Source organism: Oncorhynchus masou, chromosome 23 (assembly GCF_036934945.1).
Source record: "Oncorhynchus masou masou isolate Uvic2021 chromosome 23, UVic_Omas_1.1, whole genome shotgun sequence".
NCBI classification, from domain to species: domain Eukaryota; kingdom Metazoa; phylum Chordata; class Actinopteri; order Salmoniformes; family Salmonidae; genus Oncorhynchus; species Oncorhynchus masou.
The window spans coordinates 27,025,719-27,042,789 of NC_088234.1; the positions used below are offsets into that span (position 1 = coordinate 27,025,719).

The 17,071-nt window shown below is 43.1% G+C and overlaps 2 protein-coding genes across 2 annotated transcripts in view; both read left to right on the forward strand.

Moving 5' to 3' along the window:
• LOC135510655 (hepatocyte growth factor activator-like) overlaps positions 1 to 5,680 on the forward strand; it is a 21,185-nt gene extending 15,505 nt beyond the window's left edge. Inside the window, exons 8-12 of the mRNA XM_064931746.1 lie at positions 728 to 1,004; positions 3,270 to 3,409; positions 4,029 to 4,169; positions 4,483 to 4,625; positions 5,411 to 5,680. Of these exons, the coding sequence (XP_064787818.1) occupies positions 728 to 1,004; positions 3,270 to 3,409; positions 4,029 to 4,169; positions 4,483 to 4,625; positions 5,411 to 5,584 (875 nt within the window). The 3' untranslated portion in view covers positions 5,585 to 5,680. The remainder of the gene's footprint in view (positions 1 to 727; positions 1,005 to 3,269; positions 3,410 to 4,028; positions 4,170 to 4,482; positions 4,626 to 5,410) is intronic.
• Positions 5,681 to 6,056: 376 nt separating this feature from the next.
• Positions 6,057 to 17,071, forward strand: part of LOC135510650 (protein Dok-7-like) — a 53,422-nt gene continuing 42,407 nt past the window's right edge. The window contains exons 1-4 of the mRNA XM_064931738.1: positions 6,057 to 6,145; positions 6,244 to 6,289; positions 9,697 to 9,927; positions 11,616 to 11,816. Coding sequence (XP_064787810.1) covers positions 6,092 to 6,145; positions 6,244 to 6,289; positions 9,697 to 9,927; positions 11,616 to 11,816 — 532 coding nt within the window. The 5' untranslated portion in view covers positions 6,057 to 6,091. The remainder of the gene's footprint in view (positions 6,146 to 6,243; positions 6,290 to 9,696; positions 9,928 to 11,615; positions 11,817 to 17,071) is intronic.

Sequence of the window (17,071 nt, forward strand, 5' to 3'; positions counted from 1 at the left end):
GCAGTAGTAGTAGCACTACTAGTAGTAGTAGTGGTAGCACTAGTAGTAGTAGTAGTAGTAGCACTAGTAGTAGCAGTAGTAGTAGTAGCAGTAGCACTTTAGTAGTAGTAGTAGCACTAGTAGTAGTAGTAGTAGTAGTAGTAGTAGTAGTAGTAGTAGTAGTAGCAGTAGCATCAGCAGTAGTAGTAGCACTACTAGTAGTAGTAGTGGTAGCACTAGTAGTAGTAGTAGCACTAGTAGTAGAAGTAGCAGTTGCAGTAGTTGCAGTAGCAGTGGTAGTAGTAGCAGTAGTAGTAGTAGTAGTAGTAGTAGTAGCAGTAGTAGTAGTAGCAGTAGTAGTTGTAGTAGTAGCACTACTAGTAGCAGTAGTAGTAGCAGTAGTAGTAGTTGTAATAGTAGCACTAGTAGTAGCAGTAGTAGTAGCAGTAGCAGTAGTAGTAGTAGTAGTAGCACTAGTAGTAGTAGTAGTAGTAGCACTAGCAGTAGCACTAGTAGTAGCAGTAGTAGTAGTAGTAGTAGTAGTAGCAGTAGCAGTAGTAGTAGTAGCAGTAGTAGTAGTAGAAGACTACCAGCAATAGTAGTTTAGTAGTACCAGTTTATGACTAGTATTACCCTATCACATGTTGACACTGAAGTCAATGCTCTTCAGTAAACGTGAACTGATTTTGCACTGATTAGAAAGGAAGCCCTTGTAAACTTAAGTCTGCTTCCATATTCGTTTACACAGCTTCTTTGCGGAGAGTGGTTCCATTGCCACAGCTGCCATCGCCAGCTAATGTCCTTCCTGACACCAACCAAACCAAGCCAGACAAGAAGCCTGTGTGCGGAAAGAGGAACAATAAGAGGATATCGGTGGCCAGGGGTCGTATCCTGGGTGGCAGCTCTGCCCTGCCCGGTACCCATCCCTGGATGGCAGCCCTCTACATAGGAGATGACATCTTTTGTGCGGGTACCCTGGTCTCGTCCTGCTGGGTGGTCTCTGCTGCCCACTGCTTCTTCCGCAGGTACAGTAGAAATACAGCATATATACACTACAGATGTATGATCTTAATTTTATGACTTTGTTGCAGGATAACTTTTCTGCAATGCAGGTCATTTAAAACTTGTAGTTTATTTGAGGTTTGAAAAGGCTTCTGAAGTTTGTAATTTCCACATACGAAAAATGTGCACTATATATACAATAGTATGTGGACACCCCTTCAAATGAGTCTATTCTGCTATTTCCGCCACACCCGTTGCTGACAGGTGTATAAAATTGAGCAGACAGCCATGCCATCTCCATAGACAAACATTGGCAGTAGAATGGACTTTCTGAAGAGCTCTGGGACTTTCAAGTGGCGCCGTCATAGGATGCCACCTTTCCAACTGGTCAGTTTGTCAAATTTCTGCCCTGTTAGAGCTGCAATACTCACTACCGAGTCCCAAATTGCCTCTGGAAGCAACATAGCTGCACACAAGCTTAAGATCACCAATGTGCAATGCCAAGCGTCGGCTGGAGTTGTGTAAAGCTCGCCGCCATGAGACTGTGGAGCAGTGTAAACGCATTCTCTGGAATGATGAATCATGCTTCACCATCTGGCAGTCCGACGGATGAATCTGGGTTTGGCGGATGCCAGGAGAACGCTACCTGCCCAAATGCATAGTGCCAACTGTAAAGTTTGGTAGGGGAGGAATCATAGTGTGGGTCTGTTTTTCATGGTTCGGGCTAGGCCCTTAGTTCCAATGAAGGGAAATCTTAGCACTACAGCATACAATTACATTCTATACAATAATATGACTTCAACTTTGTGGATACAGTTTGGGGAAGGCTCTTTCCTGTTTCAGCATGACAATGGCCCCTGTGCACAAAACGAGGTCCATACAGAAATGGTTTGTCGGGATCGGTGTGGAAGAACTTGACTGGCCTGCACAGAGCCTTGATCTCAACCCCATCGATTACCTTTGGGATGAATTGGAACACAGACTGCGAGCCATGCCTAGTCACTCAACAACAGTGCCGGACCTCACTAATGCTCTTGTGACTAAATGGAAGTCCCCACAGCAATGTTCCAACATCTAGTGGAAAGCCTTCCCAGAAGAGTGGAGGCTGTTAAAGCAGCAAATGGGGGACAAACTCCATATTAATGCCCATGATCTTGGAATGAGCAGGTGTCCACATACTTTTGGTCATGAAGTGTATCAATCCCTACAAAAATGTCCATGAACTGTAATCCACATAATAATTCACATACTGACTCAAATGAATATCCTACAGCACAGTACAGCACTATTTGGAGCATCCACTTGTGTTTATAATTTTTTTCACCTGTTTGTGTTATGCAACATTGAGCCTATTAGACCATAGAAATAGAGCATATAGAGTAGACAGTTGGACACTACATTGGCATTTGCGTTTATTTTGTCACCTGTTTGTGTGGTATGGTTCTATGAGTTAGTCCTTATATTCCTTGAGGGACCATGCACATATTTAAGCCTTGTAATGAAAAAATAATAATAAATGGTTTATGATATTTCTGGGTACTTCTTACACCTTTTTCGTGAATTCCAATTGGTAGTTACAGTCTTGTCCCATCGCTGCAACTTGGCCACTCCCATACCGAGTCGGGAGAGGCGAAGGTCGAGAGTCATGCGATGCAGTGCCTCAGACTCCTGCGTAATTCGGGAGGCCCCACATATAGGCCTTGTTAAATAAATAATAATTCATATCTTAGGAGTTAGCATGTTGCACAGGTACGTAAAGGCAGTGGAGAGTAGGGTATTTTGTGTGATTACTTTCACATTCAACCTTTAACCTCACATTTTGGCACAGCACATCACAGACACTGGTGGTCAGTAGAGAGATGATTGACATTCTGGACTTTGACCTCAACATTTCCCGTTTTTATGAACACACTATATTTAGATGCAAATATTCAGTTTGAGGAAAGCTTTTCATATGCCCTTTGTAGGTCAATAGGGGAGGGTTTTCATGGTTATTATGGTCTTGGGTCTTTAGGTTTAAACTTTTCAGTTCAGGCACTGTATGTATCAAACATCTTGTTAGGAGTGCTTAGGATCAGTTTCACCTTTTAGATTACAATGACAGAAATGACATGGACGGTGGGGAACCTGGCCCTAGATCAGTACTCTTACTCTGAGATACTTGATACATAAAGCCCCAGGGTATTAATATCATACAAAATAAGTGTCATTGCATTCAGTTTAATTCATGTGACATAATTATCCTACATTGTGCTACTAATGACAGAGAATGATGTGTCTGTCCTCAGTCCCCTTGTGTCAAAGATTCGTGTGATTCTGGGTCAGCATAAGTTCAACGTTACGACTCCTGACACCAAAACCTTTGGAGTGGAGAAGTACATCTTTCCAGAGCGCTTCTCTGTTTTCAATCCAACTCTCCATGACATTGGTAAATCTATTATTTCACGTTCCTATTCACTCACACTGACTATTAGCAAACACACACGCTCAAACACTCACACAAAGTTGACATTATAGCACACGCTCGTACACTGACTCACACACATCATCCAAAAACTACCACACTCGCCCACACAGAGACTAACAAAAACACTCACACATGCCAGTCTGCCTGTCTGCAGCACACACTCTGTCTGCACTCACAGCTGTGCATCTTGGAACAGCTGGCTCCAATGTGAACACACACACACACTGACACACACATTTGAGTGTGACAGTCTCCGGGCATCTGCATCCATTCTGAGGGGACTTACACTTCTCTCGTTTTCTTCTCTTTTCTGAAAGCAAAACAGACATTATTCAATAGTACAGCAATCGTTCTGTGATTTCATGATTCAACATTTGAGTAACGATGACAGTACATCATACAGCTTGCTGTAACTTATTTGGGATGTTTCACCTGATCAAGGGCGTAATCATTGGAAATTAACAGCGGTTCTCGATTTTACCTACTTGAAGGTTAAATACAGGTTCAGAAAAATAACACCTGCTATTGACTCCTTGTCACATTTTCCTGTTTTATGATGAGAATGTTTCTATTCCAACAGTTCTTGTGAAACTGAAAAAACAAGATGGCCGCTGTGTAAAAAAGAGCCCGTTTATACGGCCAATCTGCCTGCCCAATAAAGACATGACCTTCCCGGACCAATACTGCTGTCAGATTACTGGCTGGGGCCACATGCATGAGAGTAAGTGTTGTGTCAAAAACTTCCTTGCTTCATTGCTTCTGCTTCATTGTGTGTCTTTCACTCTAGTGTGGTGGTCAGATATGTCATTATGGTCTTGAATGTTTTCATATCACTTTGAAAACTACACGGTAACATCTCAAATAGGCATATATGCATCATATCCAATCATGTGCGCTCCCATATAGGCCTGTCCTTCCTATTCATGTCTTTACATGAATGTCTCATGGATTACACTGTTTCCATATGACCAAATGCTTTTAGTATATGACTATATCCCTTTCATTACTGATTTGTTTGTCTTATTTTTCCAAAGAGGCAAATAAATACACCAACCTGCAGGAGGCCGGGGTGAGGATTGTCCCGTTTGAGAGGTGTAACCTGCCTGAAGTCTACGGCAACCATGTGACCTCCAACATGGTCTGTGCCGGGACCAACCGATGTGTGGATGCCTGCCAGGTAATGGTGCATAGATCTAGGGCTCTCTGGACCCAAATTGGAGTAGAAAGATTTAGATAATGTTTTCTTGTAGATGGTACAGCCAGCCATGAGATAACGATGTGTATTGTGTGAATCAGGCTGAATCACATCCGGCCGTGATTGGGAGTCCCAAAGGGCTGCGCACAATTGGCCCAGCGTTGTCCAGGTTTGGCCAGGGTAGTCCGTCATTGTAAATAAGAATTTGTTCTTAACTGACTTGCCTAGTTAAATAAAATAATATATATATATATACTGTATAATATGGAGGAACCACTGGGCAAAGTTTACAGAACAAGCAGCTCTGGCTATACGCATTTTTCCCTATGCTCTATTGAAACATTTGTAGAATTGCAGCACATTAACTTTAATGCTGAAATTGTTCTCTCCGCCGTCAAAATGGAGGCCACTAAAATGTTTTGCCCTCAAGATGGGGGTGGGGGTGAGGGGGCCCCAACCAAATCTAGCTTACAGCCCCCAAAATGCTAGTGGCGCTTTTGGTTCACAGAACATGCACATGGAGGCTGCTGTAAGAATTGCATGGCCTTCAGCTGCTTTCTCTTTAATATAAAGTTATGGTTAACTTCCCACCTTGTTTATGTGTTGTAATGACAAATACTGTGTTTAGGTAGGAGTGGAATTGGTTTATATTGGTGTGTGTAATATAAAGTTTCAAGGGGATGACTCATTGTTTGTTGTTTGTGTGTGTGTGTGTATGTGTGTGTGTGTCTGTGTGTGTGCCGCTCTGCGTATGTGTGTTCCCCCAGGGTGACTCAGGAGGCCCCCTGGCTTGTGTTAAGGATGATGTCAGCTTCCTGTATGGAGTTATCAGCTGGGGCGATGGCTGTGGAAAGACTGGGAAGCCTGGCGTCTACACCAAAGTCGTTAACTATGTGAACTGGATCAACACAATTATCAAGCGCAAGCCCAAGTCTAAATAAATGGACATTACAGCTAGTATTTTTTATATGTACTATGTGTACATACTGTGGAAGAATAGTGATATTTACACAACTGTGAAATAAATATTATTTTGTGACTGAATAAACATTTTAAATGTTGTTAAATGTGTATGTCCACCTGTCTTGAAAAATCGTAATTTGATGAAGGGGTCCCTGAAACTGCACATTATTTCTGTTTTAGTGAACCACCCCCAGATGATAACAATTTAATATTTTATTAATTGGAATTCATCTTTGAGGTCAATTGCAAGCAGATTTTATTATACTTATATTTCGGTTAAATATCACCTCTTGAAAAATCACCTGCTGAAAAAATATCCAGGAAAATGTCTTAATTGGGTGTGTGCGGTTCTGTGTGTTGGTGCCGGAGGGGGGTGCACGAAACGAGTGTGCGCCCCTCACCAGTAGTCTAAAGCTATTTTGAAAGTGACCCCTCATTCGGGCACGGGACAGCGACACTGCAGCTGTTTGGAACCATGACTGAAGATGACGGATTCGGTTGTCGTGGAAGGATATGTCAAATTCAGAGATGGAAAAAAGGTGTTTACAAAACTAAATAATTAATTGAATTAGCATGTGCTTCAAAGTTATTCGGCATATTAACGCTAGCTTCTATTTTATACCCATATCTCTTTCAGTGGAAGACTAGGTGGGTCGTACTTCGCAAGCCATCGCCTGTAGCAGGTACGTCGCTCATTCTGTTCGACATTTCAACACGCGTAATACCATACACGTTGTTGGAATAACAGCGCACAGCTTTACAACGTTTGTCTTTGTTAAATGTATGTGGTAATTTAAAACCATTTCATTTGGAAGTTTACTGCCGTGGTCTATTACTACCCTAGTAAATTGATAAATAATTGATGTTTGTCATTTACTAAACATCCCAAATGAAAAGCAACTGGAAACGAAGTTTCATTACTGCATGCCATGGAATGAAATATGTTCTCATGCATAGGCCACTGTGCTGATATCAGATAGGTTTGAATTTCAGGTTGCTCATTCAGAACTTTGGCTATCCCGGTGGCCCCTGTATTAAAGTTCATGTGTTCTGGTAGGCTACTAGGCTACATTTACAGAGGCTTCTGCAGCGTGTAAATAACTGGTGTATAAAAACAGAGTCGCACATCCATATGTATAAACTCACAACTAATTGATTGGTTAAAACGCCAACGTTTCGGGAATCACTGTGCCATCTTCAGGGTATAACTGGTTTATAACCATGAACATCAGTCAATTAAGCTGTAAATACAATGTAGAAAATGTAGGCCTATAAGTAAAATGTCTTTAATTATAAAGAATTTAAACTATAGTCTTCTGATTGGAAGTGATTACCCTTACTATGTTGTAATTATTGTGTTTATTATATGTTCAGATAATGCACTCTAGTGAAGTGTTGACTTTTCTTCAGTGCATCTTATTGTGATTGTGGGATACCACATGAATAGCCTACTATTCTCCAATGGAAATCATTTGCACGCATTGAAGACTTGCAGGGCAGCGGGCGCCAACTGTTTTGCACCATTGGCTGACATTTCATGCTTTAAAGTGGGGTAACTCAAAAAGACATGGGCTTTCATGCTCTTCCGCACTTTGATTATGCAACCGCAGTGGAAATAGATGGAGCAGCCATATTGTGTTACACTATAGCCTCCTTCTCTTTGCCTATCTGGGCTCTGACCGTCCCTAGGTGTTTAATGGACTAGGCCGAGGTTGGATGCAACCATTCCTCGTCCCTTTGAAGTCCCTGTTATCTCAGCTGTCCACAGTCATGCGTGAGCTGTGTGTGTGTGTGTGTGTGTGTGTGTGTGTGTGTGTGTGTGTGTGTGTGTGTGTGTGTGTGTGTGTGTGTGTGTGTGTGTGTGCGTGCGTGTGCGTGTGTGTGCGTGTGTGTGTGTGTGTGCGTTTGGCGCCAGTGTGTATGTGACAGAGATAATAAAAGGTCTTGTTTTGTCAGTTGACACTGTGATTGTACTTCGAAAGTGCCAAAGAGAGGTGGGAGGAGGCCTCCCTCACCGACTACTGTCTATCTTCACCGTGCCTGTACAGCCACAGTAAATGCCAAGCACTCAGATATCTGTAGGCTACCCTCTGACTTTCATGCCGTGTCAAAGGGTACTGGTACTTACAGTAGGCCTGTTATCGTTTTATCACCTTGAGTGATGATGAGACTGGACTGGCCTATTATGGGATTTAGCCATGTCTTACAGGAGCCAGGTGCTGTCAACAGGCTGGCTGAAAGTGCAAAAGTTGCTTATGGAGTTATTGTGTTGAGTGTAGCATTCCAGGATTTTATAGTGAAGTCAGAGGCCTTTTGATCTTTTAGAAGCAGGCTTGACAATATGGACCATTTATTTCAGCCGTATTTCTTCCCTAGACAGCAGGGATCCACTGAAGTCGAGTATAAGAACTGGCATATTCTAATGTTACTTTACTCTCGTGTTTTCCCCTCACCATCTCGTCCTCTCACATCCGAACAGTCAGTACAGTACACTACACTTCAATTTAGTACAGTGCAATATAATACAGTACAGGATGATATGATACGATACAATACGATACACGTTTAACTTTTTTGCCTAACTTTTCAAGGAGTACCTGTTTTTTTAAAAGCTCAAATTGATTCTCACTTCACCCTATTCCCTGGAAGGTTTCTCAGTACTATGGTAACTCAATGTATAACACACTTTTCGGGTTGTATTTAAGTTCCTGTCATACATGCTTTTCAACCGTTCGCTGCCTGCACCCGCACGCCCGACTAGCATCACCACCCTGGATGGTTCCGACCTAGAATTTGTAAGTCGCTCTGGATAAGAGCGTCTGCCAAATGACTTAAATGTAAATGTAAATGTAGAATATGTGGACATCTATAAGTACCTAGGTGTCTTGCTAGACTGTAAACTCTCCTTCCAGACTCATATCAAACATCTCCAATCTAAAATCAAATCTAGAGTCGGCTTTCTATTCCCCAACATAGCCTCCATCACTCACACCGCCAAACTTACCCTAGTAAAACTGACTATCCTACCGATCCTCGACTTCGGCGATGTCATCTACAAAATAGCTTTCAACACTCTACTCAGCAAACTGGAGGCAGTTTATCACAGTGCCATCCGTTTTGTTACTAAAGCACCTTATACCACCCACCACTGCAACCTGTATGCTCTAGTCGGCTGGCCCTCGCTACATATTCGTCGCCAGACCCACTGGCTCCAGGTCATCTACAAGTCCATGCTAGGTAAAGCTCCGCCTTATCTCAGTGCACTGGTCACGATGGCAACACCCACCCGTAGCACGCGCTCCAGCAGGTGTATCTCACTGATCATCCCTAAAGCCAACACCTCATTTGGCCGCCTTTCGTTCCAGTTCTCTGCTGCCTGTGACTGGAACGAATTGCAAAAATCGCTGAAGTTGGAGACTTTTATCTCCCTCACCAATTTCAAACATCTGCTATCTGAGCAGCTAACCGATCGCTGCAGCTGTACATAGTCTATCGGTAAATAGCCCACCCAATACCTCATCCCCATACTGTTTTTATTTATTTACTTTTCTGCTCTTTTGCACACCAATATCTCTACCTGTACATGACCATCTGATCATTTATCACTCCAGTGTTAATCTGCAAAATTGTAATTATTCGCCTACCTCCTCATGCCTTTTGCACACAATGTATATAGACTCTCTTTTTTTTCTACTGTGTTATTGACTTGTTAATTGTTTACTCCATGTGTAACTCTGTGTTGTCTGTTCACACTGCTATGCTTTATCTTGGCCTGGTCGCAGTTGCAAATGAGAACTTGTTCTCAACTAGCCTACCTGGTTAAATAAAGGTGAAATAAAATAACATTCACCAACATTCACCTCAACTTTCACCAACAACTAGGACTGTTTTTAGACTGTGAGCTAGGTTCCTGGACACAGAGTAAGACTAGTCCTGGACTAAAACGCACTTTCATTGGAGGTTTCCTTTGAATATGCTTTTAAGTTGTCGTATGTGTCCAGAAAACAGAACCTGTATGTTACAGACCATCAGTATTTTATCAATTGTAAGGTTTTTGTTATGTTCTCTTTTTTTCTCCCCATTTTCCTAGACTGTTTGGTACTTCTCGTCTACAAAGACAAGTCGGATAAAGCCCAGGGCCACCGGGAGAAGGGCAGCATCACCTTGGAGGATATCTGTGGACTGGAGACAGGTCTCTCCTATGAGGGGGTAAACTACACGCTGGCTATCCTCTGCCTGGGCCAGGTTGCTGTGCTGGGCTTCGACGGCAAGGAGGCTCTGCTGGCCTGGGATATCCGCATCCGCTACAGTCTTGGTGAAGGTAGGATACTTTCTTTTCCGAAGTTGTTAACAACCAAACATCCCTTTTGGGAGCGTTAATTCATTTGGGGTTTTGTTTTTGTACTAGATTCGCCTTCTTTTTTTTCTTTTTTTTTCTTTTTTTTAGAACCTAAGAATAAATGAACAGGTGTGCCAAACCATAGGTCTTTTCCACTTTGAAGTTTTAACTTCCAAAAGGTTTTGGCCCAAAGTCTTAGGCTTTTTTGTTTCTGTGGTTGAATCAACATGGGGCCAAAACAAAGCCTGGGGCTAAGAAAGTGTTATGCCACCAGATAGGTAGTAGATAATATGTATTACTCTGTGAGGCGCTGCGTCCAATCAGCTTGGTATAACTTGACCTGGCACATCGATATCTGCTACAGCATAGGCAACAGGTAGTCTGATGCGTAGGTCCTTGTTGACAGTGTTCTCCAATTACATGCTCTTCTGGGTGACCCATGTGTTGTGTAATATGGATTCATGTAGCATGGGCATCAAACCAAATAATGTTATAGTGAGGTGTTTTAGATGTCAGTTTCATAACTGATTTAGTGTGGAAACAAAGGTTATAACGGGTTGTGTCTGATGATATCCCTGTCAGCACCTGGAAATACCTATTCATTTACATCTGCCTCGACTTTTCAATGTTCTGGTGTTGTTTTAAATGTTTATTAATGCAAATCAGATTTTGTAGGAATCTCAATTACTCCACAGAGTCCAACTGATTTGTGTTGTGGAACAAATGAGTGTAAAAGAGGTCACAAATCACAGAGGTAATTAATATATTGCGTGGAGTATAATTGGAATGGTCAGGCGAACATATCACAGCTGCCCTGTGCTGTGTGTGTCTGTGTGTCCAAAGTTTATGCCAATGTGTGTCTGTTCCACTCCACTGTGTATGTGTTCCACTGTGTGTGTGTGTGTGTGTACTGATTGTCGTGCTCTGCTCTGAAGTGTGTCCAGGCACGTAGAAATGTCACCTGCCAGCCCGTGGCTGAGGTCTGCTGTGTGCCAGCGCTTTTGTTGTGAGTTGTGTCACCCCATGAATCTCTTAAACTGAGCGTTGATGTGACGGGACTGGCTGACATTTTTTTCATCATCGAAGCCATCAATCTCTCACCTAACAGAGTTTACTCACTGGTATCAGTCATGTGTTTTAATGTAGTTACTGTTTAGCATCGAGGAACTCCAACCTATACACATACTCATGCGCGCGCGCACATGCGCGCGCACGCACATGCGCGCGCACGCACACACACCACTTAAAACAAATAGATAAACAGACACACAACACATGTTCCTACTCTGGCCAGGCCTGTCTTTCCTCTTATGTTGCTCATTAACGGAAATATTGAGTCCATTACATTGTTGTTAGTGACAGGCTCTGATTGATTACGTTTGGGTTTCGGATCTGAGCTCTACTCTGTTCTTAATTCAGCTTACTGATCTCACTCTCAATGCGCTCAACTGTTTCCCCTACTTTTTATTGTGCAATTAAATCAAAGCCATACTGGAGCAATAATGTTTGGAATTAAATAGTTTTCTCTGTCCCTCTATAGTTATTGCCTACCATTAAAGCCGAGGGAGGCATAGTCTATGATGGGATGCGTTTTTATAAAGTCAATGACCTCATTTGTTTTTATTGTCTTTTGTTTAAGTGGTTTTCAACTTCTCCTCTTCTCTGTCCAGTCCATAGGTTTAGCGTTGGCATCTTACCAGGCACCAAGTTGGAGAGTGGGCCTGCGATCCTTCACTTGTGTAACAACCTACTGGTTCTGGCCAGGGACATCCCCCCTGTTATCATCGGCCAGTGGAACCTCCCGGACCTACGCAGATATGGACCCGTACCAAATGGCTTCGTCTTTGAGGGGGGAACGCGCTGCGGCTACTGTGAGTTGACTGATGTCGCTGTTGTGGTCGTGCTACGTCTATTAACCATTGTGCTGTTCTGTTGCCTAACGAAAAAAGAAGAATGGCATCGTCACTGGTGCTTTCCAGTTCGACATTTGGCTTCGGGCATGTGGATCCTTTGAACCTAAACCCAATAAGTTTAGACCTGGACTGTTTTCTAAGAACTAGGCACAAACATCTATGTCTATGTGATCTGATTAAGTACCATGGAAGTAGGAAAGAGGATGCATCTGCTTGAGCAAAGTCATAAAAATACTAATCCAACACAGTACATAACAGTATGTAGCAAGAGAGAATGATCCCCCCCACAGTAAAATGTTGATGGAGTCAAATGGCACTCTGGCATTTTCTGTAGGTTACACTGTTATTATTTCCGATGACCTACTTTGAAAGGACAAAAGGCTTGATTTTATTGATCTAAGATGATGAGGGGATTTTAATGACTGGAAAGTGGACAGTTACAGAAGTGCATTCAAACTACACGTTTGCCTTGTTTCACACCTCATTCACATGCAGAGTATATTGACTTGTTCTTTCAGCCTGTTGTATCACACCACAAGTTGGTCTAACTGACATGTTTCTATGATTGATCTGCCCTTTGGGACTTTTTCAATGAGAGCATGAAAGACACGTTTGGCATTTCGGTGGATTAAATCATTACACTTCCATGGGTTTTTACTCTTAGATTCCTCTACCCTGTTGGAAGAGCTGGCATCAATCAGACAGAGAACATTAGTGTCGGAACTACGACTAGTGACTAGAGGGATGATCAGAGTTGCTGGGTGTTTCTTCATTTTTCAGACTCCAGTGTAGCTCTCCTTGGGGCCAACTCACATTAAATGTGCTCAATGGTGTTTGGCGAGACAGAAACATACAAATGTATCTTTTTGTGTATGAAGTATTGTGTATTGCATCTGCTTTGGTAACAACATGAGATAAAGGACTTGGTGTCATAGGCGATTTTGTTTCACTAAGCTTGCAGGCTTTGAATAGAAATCCAATCTCAGTTAGCCTTGGTCCAGCAAGACTTAATCTGTATATATAAAAAAGTCAATGAGAAGTCATACTTGAGAAATCAGAGAGCGCATTAAGTTAATTTCCATATCTGAAACATGGGTATGTGATCTGCGGTATGGTATTTTGCAGTTTACATCCTGGAATAAACACAAAACCGTTAGAGGAGGAATGGACGCGTGTCAACACCTGGAGTGGACACAGACAGGCACGCAAAGTATGCCACATAGCTGAAGACATCAATATTAATACACACGATCCACTGGAAACACGAGACTCCAGTATGTGAACCGTGATTTATTTAGCTCCATTCAGTCTTCCACTAGAGGCACAACTTAATATCGTGAAGGTCACATCGGGGAGAGTTTTCCAATCCATGCGTCGTAAAAAAAAAAGGAAAGCACATCCCTTTTTTAAAGATGGGAAAAATGTGCGTTTGTTTGTGTGCACATGGGATCTACAGTGCATTCAGAAAGTATTCAGACCCTATCACTTTTTCCACGTTTTGTTGCATTACAGCCTTATTCTAAAATATATGTTGTTGTTTTATACCCTCATCAATCTACACACAATACTCCATAATGACAAAGCAACACTAGGTTTTTAGACATTTTTGCAAAAAAAACCTACGGAAATATGACATTTACATAATTATTCAGACCCTTCACTCAGTACTTTGTTGAAGCACCTTTGACAGCGATTACAGTCTCGAGTCTCCTTGGGTATGACGCGAAAAGCTTGGCACACCTGTATTTGGGGAGTTTTCCCATTCTTCTCTGCAGATCCTCTCAGGCTCTGTCAGGTTGGATGGGGAGCGTCGCTGCACAGCTATTTTCAGGTCTCTCCAGAGATGTTCGATCAGGTTCAAGTCTGGGCTCTGGCTGGGCCACTCAAGTACATTCAGAGACTTGTCCCGAAGCCAGTCCTGCGTTGACTTGTCTGTGTGCTTAGGGTCGTTGTCCTGTTGGAAAGTGAATCTTCGCCTCAGTCTGAGGTCTTGAACGCTCTGGAGCAGGTTTTCATCAAGGATATCTCTGTACTTTGCTCAGTTCATCTTTCCCTCGTTCCTGACTAGTCTCCCAGTTCCTACCGCTGAAAAACATCACCACAGCATGATGCTGCCACCACCATGCTTCACCGTAGGGATGGTGCCAAGTTTCCTCCAGACGTGATGCTTGGTATTCAGGCCAAAGAATCATGTTTCTCATGTGAGAGTCTTTTAGGTGCCTTTTGGCAAACTCTAAACTGGCTGTCATGTGCCTTTTTACTGAGGATTTGCTTACGTCTGGCCTCTCTACCATGAAGGCCTGATTGTTGGAGTGCTGCAGAAATGGTTGTCCTTCCAGAAGGTTCTTCCATCTCCACAGAGGAACTCTGGAGCTCTGTCAGAGTGACCAACGGTTTCTTGGTCCCCTCCCTGACTAAGGCCCTAGACTTCCGATTTCTCAGTTTGGCTGGGCGTCCAGCTCTAGGAAGTCATGGTGGTTGCAAACTTCTTCCATTTAAGAATGATGGAGACTGTGTTCTTGGGGACCTTCAATGCTGCAGAATTGTTTTTGTACCCTTCCCCAGAACTGTGCCTTGACACAATCTTGTCTCGGAGCTCTACGGACAATTCCTTCGCTGCAGAATTTATTTACACGCCAGTCTAAAACCCTGTCCCCGCAGCGAATGGCGGCTCCCTGGTTTGGTACTATGGTTCAGACTTTATTAGGTAGAAGTGGAGAGGTCCATCATGTTAGAGTGGGGGTGGGGATGGTGTGATGTGTGCTGCTTAGCTTTGTTGAAACCTTTTCATGATGTCATTATTAAGGACGTTAGTTATCTCATCTGTTGCTTGTTGCTTGTTGTTGTTGCAGCCAGAGCCTTGAGTTGTCCTCAAAGCACCACTCATTCCACTCATTCATTCAAAGCACCACTCAATGACAGATGACTTTTCACTCAAGTACGGAAATAAATCGATGCAGTAGTAGACATTGCATCTGTTGAACCCATTTATACTGTAAATGATACTCAAGTCAACTAGCATTTTGAATTGGCCATTTTATTCAGAACCGGATGATATTTGACAACAGATTACTGCAGATAGGAGATGTTGTAAACAGTGGAGGCTCTTCATTGGAGGAAAGGGAGGACCATCCCCCTCAGTGAATTTCATAAACCTTTAAATAGTGAAACATTTCAAAAGTTATCCTTTTTAGATAAAACTATACTAAATATATTCACGTCACCAAATAACTGAATTTAACACACAGTTTTCAATGGAGGTCTTCAGTAGGCTCAACAGCACTCTGTAGGGTAGCACCGTCGTTTAGCCGGAGGACAGCTAGTTTCCATCCCCTTCTCGGTACATTGACTTCAATACAAAACCTAGGAGGCTCCCACCCCCTTCCAGCTAGCTAGTTGAGCCTACTCAAACACCCAGCTCAAACAGAGAGGGATGCTATGTTACCTAGCTGACAATGGTTATCCATCTCTAGAACTCTTCCAAGTCATGGTAAGCTTTTGGCTTTATTAATTTATTGCCACCGGGGCTCGCCGGTGTAACTGCTAAACTGCTTGCTAACTGTACGCTGTACTGCATGATTGTAGCGAATTTACTAAGGCATTAGTTATAGTAGCTATGTTATTGACTTGACGTTAGCTAATATGGTGACAACTATCTAAGCTGTGTGTCCACAAGCAAAGGGAAAAGGTGTGAGGAGGAGAGCGTGTCGATCACAGGAGGTTGGTGGCACCTTAATTGGGGAGGACTGGCTCGTAGTAATGGCTGGAGCGTTATCAGTGGAATGTTATGAAATAAATCAAACACATTGTTCCTATGTGTTTGATGCAATTCCATTCGCTCTGTTCCAGACATTATTATGAAGCGTCTTCCCCTCACCAGCCTCCTGAGTCACGTATCCCCCCCGGTACTGATGCTCATTCTGTTCACCAGTTCCGGAGGTCTACGTCACAGGCTTTCTAGGCTTCACTGAACGGGATTCATTATCATCAACCCCGGACTGTCTTGTCTGATTATACACACCTGGTTCCCATTTCCCCTGATTAGTATGTTATATATGTGCCCTCTGTTCCCTCTGTCTTTGTCGGTTATTGTTCCCATGTCCGTTGGTGCTGTGCGTGCCTATGCGTTGGTGCAGCTGTTATGCTGCATGCTATATATATATTGTGTATAACGGGTATTGTCCCGTGGTGTTTAACGAGGTTTACCCTCACTCTTTTGTTTGGGTACAGCCCGGTGTTTTTGTATATGTGTTTGTTATGGGTGTATGAAAAACCCCTATTGTGTATTCCTACGCCTGTCTCCAAAATCCTTTATACACTGTGGTGTAGATGCATGAAGTAATTATACAGCCTCCCGGGTGGCGCAGTGGTTAAGGGCGCTGTACAGCAGCGCCAGCTGTGCCATCAGACACTCTGGGCCCAGGCTCCGGGAGGGAGGTCCGTGGGGCGACGCACAATTGGCCTAGCGTCGTCCGGGTTAGGGAGGGCTTGGTCGGTAGGGATGTCCTTGTCTCATCGCGCACCAGCGACTCCTGTGGCGGGACGGGCGCAGTGCGCGCTAACCAAGGTTGCCAGGTACACAGTGTTTCCTCCGGCACATTGGTGCGGCTGGCTTCCGGGTTGGATGTGCGTTGTGTTAAGAAGCAGTGCGGCTGGTTGGGTTGTGTATCGGAGGACGCATGACTTTCAACCTTCTTCTCTCCCGAGCCCGTACGGGAGTTGTAGTGATGAGACAAGATAGTAGCTACTACAACAATTTGATATCACGAAATTGGGGAGAAAAAGGGGTAGAAAAAAAAGAAGGAATTATACAATGATCTGGCTGGCTGCTATGAAAGTGAAATGTGTTTGTGTGTGATCAGGGGCGTATTTATTCCTCCAATTCTGTTGAAAAACATTCCTTAAATGTAACGCAAATGGAACAAAACGGAGATAAACATAACTGAATTTGTTCAATAGAAACTCTCGTTTGCTAACTGCTGGACTGATTACACCCTCGATCAGCTAAACGCAGGCAAGGCGGTATTGAATGTGTAAGTGTCTGTCACCTTCAAATTTCTCTCGATCTGTGCACTTTAAACTTTAATTCATAGGATAGGTTGTAGCAACTTCATGATGGGTATAGGGACACCTTGAGCTGGGTGAATGGAATATGAATGACAGTCATCCAATATGCTGTAATAGAAATAAGGCCATGCTCATTAAAAATAATT